The sequence below is a fragment of the Neophocaena asiaeorientalis genome, unplaced genomic scaffold (assembly GCF_003031525.2).
Source record: "Neophocaena asiaeorientalis asiaeorientalis breed wild unplaced genomic scaffold, Neophocaena_asiaeorientalis_V1.1 scaffold781, whole genome shotgun sequence".
Taxonomy (NCBI): Eukaryota; Metazoa; Chordata; class Mammalia; order Artiodactyla; family Phocoenidae; genus Neophocaena; species Neophocaena asiaeorientalis.
Genome location: NW_020172994.1, coordinates 534,654 through 548,492, shown reverse-complemented (window position 1 = coordinate 548,492; position 13,839 = coordinate 534,654). Strand labels below are relative to the sequence as shown.

General features: G+C 38.8%; 1 protein-coding gene across 13 annotated transcripts in view; it reads right to left on the bottom strand.

Annotated features, from left to right (window-relative positions):
• Window positions 1–893: 893 nt before the first annotated feature.
• The window catches only part of CREM (cAMP responsive element modulator), a 65,902-nt gene continuing 52,956 nt past the window's right edge, over window positions 894–13,839 (bottom strand). For 5 of the 13 annotated variants that reach the window (XM_024742263.1, XM_024742267.1, XM_024742265.1 and 2 more), the window contains 2 exons: window positions 5,562–5,718; window positions 896–1,618 (listed from right to left, as the gene is read on the bottom strand). In XM_024742263.1, coding sequence (XP_024598031.1) covers window positions 1,474–1,618; window positions 5,562–5,718 — 302 coding nt within the window. In that variant the 3' untranslated portion in view covers window positions 896–1,473. Of the gene's footprint in view, window positions 2,035–5,561; window positions 5,719–9,610; window positions 9,647–13,516; window positions 13,704–13,839 lie in introns of those variants that run through there. The other 8 variants (XM_024742264.1, XM_024742270.1, XM_024742262.1 and 5 more) reach the window with 6 other exon arrangements.

The window sequence follows — 13,839 nt, the reverse complement described above, 5'->3', positions numbered from 1 at the left end:
GTGGTTAGGGCTTTGGGCTTATACCTTGAAGTTTTTTATTATAAAAGCAGGATGAAATGTGGATACCAGTAATCACCCCATGTAATGAATTTCATCTGAATGTGCAGACTAAAAAATATTTGACCTAAAAGTAGCTGTTTTAAAGTGGAAAATAAAATTTTGGGTTTTTTAGTTTTTACTTTAAAACTCCTATGGTTGGGACTTCCCTGGTGGCGCAGTGGTTAAGAATCTGCCTGCCAATGCAGGGGACACGGGTTCGAGCCCTGGTCTGGGAAGATCCCACATGCAGCGGAGCAACTAAGCCTGTGAGCCACAACTACTGAAGCCCACGTGCCTAGAGCCTGTGCTCCACAACAAGAGAAGCCACCGCAGTGAGAAGCCCGTGCACCGCAATGAAGAGTAGCCCCCGCTCGCTGCAACTAGAGAAAGCCCGCGCGCAGCAACGAAGACCAATGCAGCCAAAAATAAATAAATAAATTTATAAAACACAAAAAACAAAACTCCTATGGTTGTTAGCCAAAACTCAAAATAGAGGGCCACCAGCAGGAGATTTCCAGACCATCTGCAGAAAGGCCTACTCCATCATACCAGCTGAACCTCTCATAGCTGCTCTTCTGTGTAAAAGCCCTGGGGCCGAGCTTCTGATGAGATGGCAGAAAGAACACTGCAGAGATCACGACCCACTGTGGAAATCGGCAGTGGACCCCCTTGAAGGTATGCAAATACAATTCTAACTTAAACCTTAAATCAGGACAGATATTAAAATTTGCATTCATGTTCATCATGTAATAGCAAACCGACACTAAAAACTTCTGCAAGATCTTTTATGTTACACAAGAGTAAAAACTGTAGTATATGTTCAGATAGTTAAATGAGCACCAAACACTACAAAGTGTAACCAACATGGTTCTATTAAAAACTCTCTTCAACTATGGCATTCAAGGACAGCAATATAATATTTTCTTTACAAAGCAACCAATATAAAAATCTGCAAATGCCATAAATTCATTTATAGGCTATTAGTTTCGCATAGGCATGTCATTAGATTCTTTCAATTCTTTCAGTTCTTTCCTGAGGTATTTTTTGTGGTTTACTTTTATTGTACTGCTGGATGCGTTCTTTGATCATCCTTTTCCTAAAATGATTTTTAAAGACCTGCAAAAAATTTTTATTGCATAGGACACTGTTCATGACACAGAGATCGGGAACTGCAAATATGTGGCACTGGAACAAGCCTTACAAATGTTGCATTTTAAGAATTTTTTTTTTTTTTACAGTTTGCCTCTTTTAAAAAATTGAAGTTACAGCTAAGAGTTAACTACGTACAGTGAAGCAGTTTGGGAATGTTAGAGATTAGAAAATACGATGAATGATAAAGGGGAAAAAAAAGCCATAATTCTTGCTGGCTTTATATTGTATTGCCTTCAAAAGCAACTGTACATATTGCAATCAGTTCATAGTTAAATATTTCTACTAATCTGTTTTAGGAGAGTAAATGTCTTTCAAGGTTTCCAGTTCCTCTATGAGCTTCTTGTTCTGAACTTCCAGCACTGCAACTCGACTCTCCAGACATTTGACATATTCTTTCTTTCGACGTCGACATTCTTTAGCAGCTTCCCTATAAGAGAGTAGAAGCAAAAGGGCAAAAACAAAACATTTTTTTTCACATGCATGCTACTGACAGGGAGGCTGAAGTAAGCTTGGTAAATGTGATCGTGGTGTTCCAAATCCTGGGACAACATTCCCAATGCGATTCCAAACCCTAAGCCAAACTGGGTTCTGAAGGGTCACAAGCATCCCTTCCACAAGTCCACATGGCAATTAGTAAGACTGCTGCATCTCCTGCCTTGATTAGAGCTCTGGGCAAACAAGGCCCAAGTCAAAGACAGTCACTCTGCTTTACGGCAGTAAAGATCTTTGAGGGCCTTGAGTTCCTCAATGAGAGTCTTGTTCTGGTTTTCAAGCACAGCCACACGGTTTTCAAGACATTTGACATATTCTTTCTTCTTCCTGCGACACTCCCGGGCAGCTTCCCTGGAACCAACACAAGGCAAATGACAACAGGAACAACCTCTCAGCACAATCCAGAGCGGCTCGTGAGTCTCTGCCCCCCAGACTCAACTGCCGGTCAGTCCTTGGGGATGTCCGCACGGAGCCGCACAACAGTCGTAACCGAGCACATGCCTCGTTGGGAGGTTACCCTAAGACAGCAGGAACGACGGCAGAGCACAACAATTCGCCCGGCATCCGTTGTAAATGGTGTTTTCTTAGGGCACACGTCCCATGGTCACAGTGACCAGCAAGATTTTCAGTAACCAAAACGACAGGACCACATCCCCAAGTGGAATTTCTACAAAAACATTTACAGATCTTTTCAATTCTCTTAATTATTTTTGTCCACCAAAAGCCACATATTCCATCACAATGAGTTAACTTTATTTGATCAAAAATGATTAGAAAAATTAATCCTTAGAAACCAGTGTCAGCACTGGAGATTTTAATTCTTCAAGACTAAATCTCAGTAAAACAAGATCAATCATGACTGCAAGCCAACAGTTTGTCGGCTAGAAAACAACATAGATAAGAATAACAATAAACAAATCATGCACATTTTCATAAACCAAAATAGAAGGGACTCTGCTTCTGAAAACTAAGGAAGGAGAGAAGAGAGGGTACAGAATACAACCCTCAATAATTCAGATAACTTAAATCCAGAAATGTGAGAACACCACAACTGAAGTCATGGAAAGGACGCAAGAGATGCATCTGCTAACCAGGATTTAAAGCACTGCAGACACGCCCGGAGAAAGGCCAGACCAGCAGCCAAAGCAACACACACAAACAAACAGAGGAGCTGAGTTAGTCACTTTCACACATAACCCTGCCAAAATACAATGGACATGGCCAACATTTTCTTTCTTTCTCCTTCTTTTCAGGGTGGGAGGGGGTGGCTACTACATCATTGAACTCGTCTAGAGAATATACCCTCTGATAACAGCTTTGTTTTGGAGTGTTCCTTTGAGAATAACTGCCTTTGGCGTACCCATCATATCAAAAAGCCTGCATTGAAACAGGTAATTCAAGTATGTAAAAGCAAAAGTTGTGTTGAACGTCTAATCGCCAGTTACTGTAATGCCAGTTAGCACTGCTGCAATTCTGGACTAGGAGTGACACATGCAACACATGTGGCCAATTCTGTTTTATTTTTAGGATAGTTGATGCTCACTAACAACTGGTTATCTGTGTTTTCTCTGTGGGAAGCAAGGGTCAGCAGAAGAGAGCCCTTGAAATCCCAATGAACTGCAGGAAAAGATCGAGCCCTACTCCCCAGCCAAGAACAAAGCCATCACCCTGTGAACTTGAAAGGTTCTCAGACTTCTTAACTGGTTAACAGAAAAGTTAACAGTGTAAAAGTGAACACAATCTGATAAACACAGATGAATTTAATCTAAATGATGCACACAGCAATGCCAAGAATAAATCCAAGCACACTTATACATTTGCCAGTTTGGGAACACAATTCAACTCTTCCACAAAGAAACTAAAATACATTTCTGAACACCAAGGTTTTTGTGATTAAATCATTATATTAAATTCTAGGTCTGGAAGGAAGATAGATAGTCATTTTACAAAACAAGTTACTACTAAGTGAAATTTTAAATGTCGAATAGCTGTGTTGTGGGATGTCTAATGTTTCAAGTTTAATTTACCAAGCTGTGCTATTTCTTGTGAGTATGGATACTTTGTGTCTCATGCGCCTGCATGCATGTTACCAGAGTCAAAATATTCCAGGCACAAAGCTCTGGATGGCCACACCAGTAGGTGGTACATTCCTAAGTAGTCTCGGCTAAGGAAAACACCTGTTTCTTCTATTAATAGTTAGCTCCATTTTCAGGCCTTGCATTTGTCTGGATATACCCTTAGCATGGAGAGGAAGTACATGGCAAAGAGGAAAAGCTGACAAGGTTATTAAAGAAATAACAACTGTAGCTGGTGGCAGAAATACAATTAAGTATGTATTATGAATGCCAGCCAAAGAATTTAGCTAGGAGAATGTATAACAGGTCTTTGACATTAATAAGTATATCCTACATACTCTCCATAAAGCTAAATCTGCAGCTGACACCAGGGTCTCTGTGAGGTGACCTGGTGTTAGTGCAGTGTGGGCTCTGGGGAAAGACGGCCTGACTGCAGTTCCAGGTTCTATCCAGTTTGGGCTGTGTGATCTTAATCAGCTTGTTACCTGACCTCTCTGAACCTCAGTTCCTCATCTGTAAAGTAAGGGAGAATAACCAGACCTACTCTCATGTGAAAGCTATGTGTGAGTTAAAAAAAAAAAAATGGTAGAGGGCTTCCCTGGTGGCGCAGTGGTTGAGAGTCCACCTGCTGATGCAGGGGACGTGGGTTCATGCCCCGGTCCGGGAAGATCCCACATGCTGCGGAGCGGCTGGGCCCGTGAGCCACGGCTGCTGAGCCTGTGCGTCCGGAGCCTGTGCTCCGCAACGGGAGAGGCCACAACAGTGAGAGGCCCGCGTATCACAAAAATACGGTAGAAACAAGCACTAAAAACTTGCTCAGCAGACACTGAGCAACCAAAGAGCCATTTATCATCGGCTTTTCTCTTGTCCTGCTCTGAAACTGAAATTTGGAAGCTAAAATAGACCCTTCTCAGAATCCCGTGCACCTAGGGACTCTCTTGTTTATTTCTAGCCAATGAAACGTGCAAGAACATGTGAGAAAATGAGAGAGGGAACTGGAAGCGTATGTATGATAGGAGGCATCTCTATGCGGTGGGGCTGTGGGTAATGTTAATTCTTCCTCTTGCTTTGTACTTGTCCCCAGCTAGAATTTTTCAGAATAGATTGTACTTGGGTATAATAGAGAAAAAACAAAGTTACAAAATAGATAAAAGAAAACTACATGTAAAAGACTTAGAAAATTCTGAACTCACACTCAGATTTATTTTGCTCACAAAGAAGCTAAAAATTATACGTATCACCTACTTCACAAAGTAAATACCAAGTACAAAATGAATCTTTATTTGTAATAAAGTCCTTCCATTATCATTTAAAAAATGAATTATCGGGCTTCCCTGGTGGCGCAGTGGTTGAGAGTCCTCCTGCCGACGCAGGGGACACGGGTTCATGCCCCGGTCCGGGAGGATCCCGCATGCTGTGGAGCAGCTGGGCCCGTGAGCCATGGCTGCTGAGCCTGCGCGTCTGGAGCCTGAGCGTCCGGAGCCTGTGCTCCGCAGCAGGAGACGCCACAACAGTGAGGGGCCCGCGTACCGCAAAAAAAAAAAAAAAAAAAATGAATGTATCTTTTAGACATTACCCTAAAACACATATGAGGATGTACGGCCTGCTGATGAAACAGTTTCATTCCTGGAACTCTGACTAGAAGACTTACTTATCAGCACATGCAGAGCAAAAGCCCACATAAAATGCCACACAACATGTAACTTGGGAGAAATAGCCGAGGAAAAGTTAACTTTTTAAAAGCCCCACAGTAATAAATGATATGTCCCCTAAGTGGTTGCAGTTTCTAGTGAAACATCTTACCTATTTTTCATTAGCCTCAGCTCTCGTTTGCGTGTTGCTTCCTCTGCTAGTTGCTGGGGACTGTGCAGGCTTCCCGGCGAGGCAGCCATCACTACTCCCTGTGGCAAAGCAGTAGTTGGAGCTCGGATCTGGTAAGTCGGCATGTCACCAGTGGTGGCTGCAATGAAACAAAATATCACGTTATATAAACAACTTATGACTTGATATCTTACGTAAAATTGACCTGGAAATAACATACTTCTTTTTACATGTTTTAAGAGGTGAGCTTGCTAATGTTTAAGATGATTATTCTGAGTATTATGGAAATTTTAGGTATCAAAGATCCCTTCAGCATTTGGAACAGTGATACTCAGCATGCTCTATACATATAATTGAAAGGTTTTTATCAAAGGCTAAAGTAGACAGACTTTTCAACTGATAGTTCATTTAGCCTAAAATCAGTGGTGTGCTGATAAATATTTAACCACCAGCTCTCTAAGGGGGAGAAAAAAGCCCTGGTCCGTAGTGTTTCTCATTCCCATGATGTAAATGCTTTCACCATGGCCAATTTCAAGCTACCGATATGACTTCACTAAATGTAGAGTTGGAAAGACATACAACAATAAGTAGCACACCATACAGACAAAATAGATGTAAATAACCTCAAGAGCATAGATACAATTATTAGAAATGATGAGTTTTAAGTATTTATTAATGTTGTTTTTAATGTAATTTGTTAAATATATATGTATTTATGTCTTTAGTTTTTAATAATGTCTGTTTTTGCAACCAGTTCATAAAAATCCTGAAAACTTAATAATTGGCTCCAGCAAATGAGTGGGAGCTGGCCCTAGCACACCACTGCAAACATTTTAATTAAGAAGAACATCTCCATCCTCTGAATACCCCAGCTAAGAGATTTTCCTAAACCCTGCAGCATGCCTGAAACAGTTCCTGAATGTCTTTAAGTGCAAGTCTTATTAACAGGTGATGACTGTTACTGTTACTGGTACTGGAAGGAAAATACTAGCTTACTGTATTTTCAGCTTAAAAACAAGGACAAAATAAGAAACAGGAAAGCTCTACTTAAAACTGGTTTCTGTAGGGAAGGATAATTTTTGTCTTTCTTAGATTTCTTGGGATAATAATACATTTCTAAGTATTCATTTTTTAAAACACATTTTCTAATTATAGTATAATCACAGTTAAATGACAGATTTAAATATTTATTTAGTATTCAGATTGAATACTAAAAGTAAGTCCTCAAAGTGTAATAATTTAATTTCAAAATTTGTCTATCTACTGCAATAAACACAGGTTCCTAGGAAGGACAGATGGATTTAAGTGATTAAACATGTTTCTACCACTAATGTGTCAACTTTGAGAATATATGGTCCAGAATTAATTTGATGTTTTGATGAGATATTACAAAATACATGCTCTCTCAAAGCTAAATGCAAGAAAAAGGTTAAAAAATCCTATAAAATCCTATAAAAATTGGTCTGATCTAAATCCCAATCAAAATACGAAATGCATCACTGCTGTATGTCATTAAAATGTATTATACCTATTGAGTAAGAAACAAAATTTTACCCAAAGGGAGACAGAGACTTTTTTCACTTAAGTAGAATATTATCACTGAAAATAGCCAAGCAGTTTAAAATGTTAATCGAAAACTGATCTATGTGCTTATTTTGGGTAAATGCCAGGTTTCTTCCCTCTGGGGCTCAAGAGTTAGGTGAGAGAATAAAAATATGGCTTTGAGGGCTTCCCTGGTGGCACAGTGGTTGAGTCCGCCTGCCAATGCAAGGGACACGGGTTCGTGCCCCGGTCCGGAAAGCTCCCACATGCCGCGGAGCAGCTGGGCCCGTGAGCCATGGCCGCTCAAAAAAAAAAAAAAAAAAAAAAAAAAAAAAAAAAGGGCTTTGGGTGAAGATCACTCAATTCTTCATAAGGTTTACAAAAATATCATTTATAAGGTTCTTCCTTCTATATATAATTTAATAAACAATGGTGAATAAACAGTAACTGTGATAGATATAATGATCACCAGCAGAATCTCTATTAATAAACTTGGGGAAAATCCTAAATTTGTTTTCATGACTATTTAAAATATTGTACACACATATGTCTCATTAGGTGTCATAGAAATTTTTGAAATATTGAAGAAGATAACTTTAAAAATCAGTTGTAAACTTACTAAAGATTTTTTTTTAATATTTTAATCATATTGCCAGAGGAGCTAGAACGGTGCACAGAACAACATGGTTCTCTACTTTTCTCTTTATCCACATCAAGGGAAGGTGGCTATGGGATAATAAAGGTTAAACAATGGAACCCGCTGGAGGCGACAGAGGCTTTCTAAAATTGGAACAATGGCCAGCGACGAAGAAGTCGTCCCTGTGTCGTTATGCTGACATTTGCAGGCAGCAGGGATGCAGACCTCGGTCTAGGGTTGCTCTTGCCAAACACTGCTGACAAAGAGTGCAATACAATGAATAGAAAGGTACAGAGGGGTTTGCTGTGCTTGTTCGAGTTTTGTGTGTACTTTTTGTACTGTAAGTTAAAGCAGAATGCTTGAGTAACCATTTTTTCGAAAAAGGAAAAAGTCGGGGTGGGCAGGAATACTTTGCAGGTGAAAAGTAAAGTTCATTCACTGGTCTTAAAACCAGAAATGGTTCTAAACTTGTGCCTATTTCCAAAAGCTGAAACTACCCTCCAAGGACCAAACTTGGCACCATGAAGAACAATGGCACTTTCAAAAGAAGTATTCTTAAAACATTTTGAGCAATAGCTCAGGAAAACATATCGCTTTAAAATGATAACTTGGAAGGGAATGAAATACTTGGATGTATTAGTTCTGGATGTTAGTTAACAAACTGGGTTTTATTACAATTTTTCAGACATAGTGTATATTCATTTTATCTCCTTCAACAAAAATCAGTTTGCAGCTCATTAGTTCAAGCCAGAAACAGGAATTAGTATAAATTAGTAGGAATTTGTATAAATTTCTGTAATATCCCAACGAATCTATATGACAGTACTATTCTAATGGTCACTGAATAAGAATCAGTGGATGAATTCCATATATTCAAATATGATCACATTAGCAAGCATGTTAATAAGATATGGGCAAAGAGAATCTCTTGTTTTGAGGAAATCCAAATGTCAAAAAGTTTTGTTTTTGAAACAAGTTATCAAAAAGTTCTTATCTTAGCTTTAGTTTCCAGTGTTATGGATGCAGTGGCGATTTAAAGCAGGTTAGCTATTGAGGATCACAGTTCAGAGAACCATACTACACTCTTCGATGACACATTCTGATCTCTGTACTCTTATAAAGGCCAATTCCTGTTCCATCTTAACTACTGAAAGTGTCCAAATTATTTTTTATGCTAGAATTTCACTGTATAAATTATTTCTGAAAATAAATGGGCCATAAGTGGGGGCTTCAAGCTCATGACTGAAGAAGAATAAGAAAAAGATATTTATACATTAATTTTATTCTAAGGCAGCAAACTTTAAAGGCAAGTCAGGGATATCTTTTTTACCCTAGACTCTAGCACAGTCCTCGGCATACAATGGGTGCTTTGTGAGTTTACATGTGCACCACAAAGTAAATTTTGAACTTCTCAAGGTTTTGCAAAAGCCCACTGCCATTCAGAATGTTTAAAATAAGCAATCTTATTATTATAAGACTATAATTAGCTATTGTTATTATAGCTAAGTCTTTAACATTAAGCCATGGAAAGCCTGGTAAGATGCCATGTATTTATTCAAACTGACCCTTCTTGATAAAAGGCATTGTTTCTTAAGTCTTCCCTTAAATATTACTTATCTACCCTGGCATTTTAGAAACAGAGGAGTTGTAATTACAGTGTGAGTCCAACCATCTAACTCCTGACATGAAAAAAAAGTTTAGGTTTAGTGTCAATATTTCATGGGAAAGAAAATTCCTAGGACTCTCAACTCTGGTCAGTAACTTCATACCTCTCTTTGCAAGCTTTAAACACGGTACAGCAGAAAAAGCATGGGATTTGGAGTCTGGGTTCTAGTCCAGCTGTGCCACTTACCAGCCATGTGACTTGGGGCAAGTTCAGTTTCCTCATCTGTAAAATGGGGATACATGATCTCATTTAATACTCACAATAAACCCTATAATGTATGTCAAAGTGTCTAGCACAGTGCCTGGCACATGGTAGGCTTTCATCAAATGTTAGTTCCCTTCCTCTTCCCTTCCTTAAGTTCTGAAAGACAATGTTCCAAATTATGCTTATACTGTATAATTAAAAGACATATAACAACCATATTTTCCCCTGGAGTTTCCCTTCTAACAAACCTAGGTAATAGAATGACTGAAACGTATGGCTCTTATTCCTTATTTTGTTTAAAAAATATGCCCCTTAAAAAAACTTTTAAAATTTCTACTATATTTTATTATATCCCTTTAGAGAATAAATCATTAAAAGATAATATAAAATGTCCTTTTTAATTGCATAATCATTTAAAAGAGAACCTCAAAGATGGAGGATCACAAAGAAACACGATACAATCTCATCAGACTGGTAATAAGAAAACTGAAAACCTCACAAGTAAAAGGTGTTTGTTTCTTTCTAACCAAGAAAGAAACAAGAAACTCAGCCAAATGCCTATCTTGATAGCTTCCAAAGTGAAAGTTTATCAACACCCCCAATGATGGTGATATTACTTGCTTATTGGTTTATTGAGATCTCTGAGCACATCAGCTGAATAGAAACATTTTTCTATGTGCAGCTCCTCCCTTCATATGTCATTTTGCTCTGCGTCACTAATCCCAAACACACTGAAGTAACACGCAATGGAGGTGACTTAGGAGCCATACTTGTTAGCAGGGGCTTCTTTCCCTGGCTCCAGCGAAACAAGGACATCTTCACTTTTCCTTTTGATCCTCTCCTCCCCACCACCACACCAGTACTCAAAATGCCCAAATCAGGCTTGTCCTCGCCTGGTGTCTCACACTGCCAAAAACTTTCCCTCCTCCATTGCTCCACTTTTTCCAGGAAAATGAAATCCTATATAACTGTAACTAAGTACTGATCATTTTCAAATTTGCTACAATTACTATAACAGACAGACCATGTGGAATTAAGCCAGTACTATTTTTTATTTTAAGTTACACATATAAGGGATCTTCCTGAGTTGTTTATTAAATGAAACTCTTAAAGTGACAAAAAAAAGTGTATGTAAAAAGATGAAATTATGAATATTGAAATTTAAAGTTCTCTATAATAGCAAATATATGCTCTATTGTCCTATGAGAGTAATAATAAATATTCTAGAAAAAATCCATCTTGACTACTTAACATGATGCTAACTTCATTTTGCATGTTTTATAAGCAGTGTATAGTATGCTATTATAACTCATCTAACCGTAGCATTAATTTACCAATGTCAGGTGGATTTTGAGCAGCAATGTAATATGGTGTGAACAGAACCAGACAAGGAGTCTGAAAACCCAAACGGGTTCACCACTTGCTAGCTTTGTGAGCTAGGAGAGCCTTTACCCACTCTGATCTGATCCCTGTTCAGTTACATGCAAATGAGTGTAACAATATCTGCGCTAAGTGCCTCAGTGAGAATGCATGGAAAGTGCTTCTCCTCTCCGGTATTTAAACATGGTTTCTTCATTGAGGCTTGCCCTGATCCTTTAACCCATATTACTGCTTCCTGTGGGTCTCTCGTGATCTGACAGCTTCTTTGATAGCACTCACCCCATAAGTGATTTTTTTAATTTTAAAGTTTATGTAAATGCAAAGCATCATCATAATTATTTTATTAGGCAACGTATTCATATAGGCATAGAAAACTGGACAAAGTGAAACCATTATCCTAAACTATATTTCATTAAAAATTTTTCAGAAACAGTGAGGAAATAACACAGTGGCAATTTCAGTATACCTTCCACACAGGTTCAGAGTTTTATGGAAACTTAAGGTAGATGAGTGACATCTTGTTTTCATTTCCAACATGATTATAACTTGCTTCGCTACCAATTTCAAGAAGCTGTTATAACTTGATCCAAAACATTCCTTTACGTGAGAATTTCCAAATATAAACCTTTTCCAGCACCCTCTTTTCACAAAGGTAAAATGCATCCTTATTCACTAAGATACTGTTTTCCAAATTTGAATAAGTTGTAATATTTGTTTTTTAACAATTCAGAAATCCAGGCTGAATACAATTCATCAGAGTTTTTTAGACTTGGAGACTAAAGGGTATGGAATTAGGCTCCTAAACATAATCAGCTTATGAACAAAGCCAAGAACTATTTCTAATAAAACTTTAAACTATACCCAACAGAATCAATAATATAATTCTATAAACCAAAGATATTCACTTTCACATTCGATTCTATGATCCTATAAGCAAATGCTCCTAAAACCTTTACCAGGCCAGTCATTATTTTGGAGCCTGATTTTGGTCCAGATCAGCTTTTCAAACTATAAGTTGTAGACCATGAGTAATTCAGTAATTAATTTCATGGGTCAAGAATAGCATTAAAAAAAGAATGGAATAGACAAGTATGAGTACATCACATAGAGTAAGGATAAGCACTATTTTTGAAACTTGTTTTATATAAATGTACTTGTTTTATATAAATACACACACACACACACACACACACACAAAGGTCTGTGGCATCATGCTGTAAAATGTGGGTCACAGTCAAAAAGTTTGCAAGTCAAATATCTAGCTCAATCCACTTGGTTGCAATCCACACGGGGAGGGGGTGGAACTGGGACTCCAAAAGTGGGCCCCAAAGCTGCTCTACTATACCTTGAAAAGGCCCCTTAAATCCTGTGCTCTTTGGGCTCCTCGAAAAAGCAAATAAAATATGCTTTTCATTTTCAAATAGCATTTTAAATAGAATTGATTCTGTGAGAACTGACAAGATTTCCAAAAATAATGATTTCCAAAGGCACAATGAGGTCTTGCGAAAAAAGTGACATTTAAAAAATTTCAGCATTCTGAAAAATTTAAACTAGAATGGGTAAATCATGTATAAGCATTATGGGTAAAACTGTGAAAAAAAAATATTTTCAAGGAGTGGTATGTTCACTCTGTAAACATAAATGCATAAAAATGTTCATTTATTTTCAAGCAATGGTTAAACATTTATGTAAATTTTTACTTTAAAATTTAATATTTAAATATATTTTGGGTAGTCTCAAATCATTTATTTTTTGTTATAATTCTCTCTCATGTTTGGACATGAAAATTGGAATTAAAGGCTTAGTAAAGAAAGATATAAGGGTGGAAGGTAGGGAGACACAAGAGGGAAGAGATATGGGGACATACGTATATGTATAACTGATTCACTTTGCTATAAAGCAGAAACTAACACACCATTGTACAGCAATTATACTCCAATAAAGATGTTTAAAAAAAGAAAAAAGAAAGATATAAACCAACTAATAATTTTTAGAAAATACATGTATGCACAAAAATGCCTTTTGGTTCTAAGAATCATATGACATGCAGTATCTGAGATTATTTTAAGTCCATCTATATCTTACAATAAATCTGTTATCTGAGGGCTTCTGCATTCTATAGCCCCTCTAAAACCTCACGAAAACTTCTTTGAGAAAAACAATTTAACACAGGCTTTACTTGCTCAAGACAATGGAATGTTCCCATCCGGAAGAGAGCCGAGACCCACTAAGTGAAGAGCTACGGTGTGGTGAAGCTGTTTACAGAGTCACCCACTCTTCAGGAATTCAACTGCAAGCTTAGCACCAGGCTGGCACTCAACTGCCGGTAACTAAGTCACCAGCATTACCTGTAACTGAGGGCACCACCCCCGGGAAGAACTGCAGGTGGGGCGGGTGGGTGCGGGTCGGCACTGAAAGATGCGCACTCCCCGGACCCGGCGCTAGCGGGCACTCCGGCCCCGCCAGGCGCCTGCGCAGGCCGCTCGGCCCCGCCAGGCACACACTTACCTCGAGCGGAACGTTAAGGCGAGGCTCACGGGACCTGCTAGGGGTCTACGGGCGCCGGCGGAGAGGGTGGCAGCCCCCACCTGTGTGCGGCCGGGCGGAAAGAACTGAGTCAATCACAGCGTGACTCGGGCTGACGTCAGCGTGCTGCCTGCCTGCAGTTTAACTTTCCACTGCCCGCCGCACCGATTCCAGGAAATGTAATGACGTCGGCCCTTTGAACCCGGTTAGCTGAGAAGCAGACCATTTTAAACAGGACGGAAGGAACGGCTGGCTCACAAACACCCCTGACGCGCTGTGTTTCCTAGTCTGTCTTGCAGCTGCAT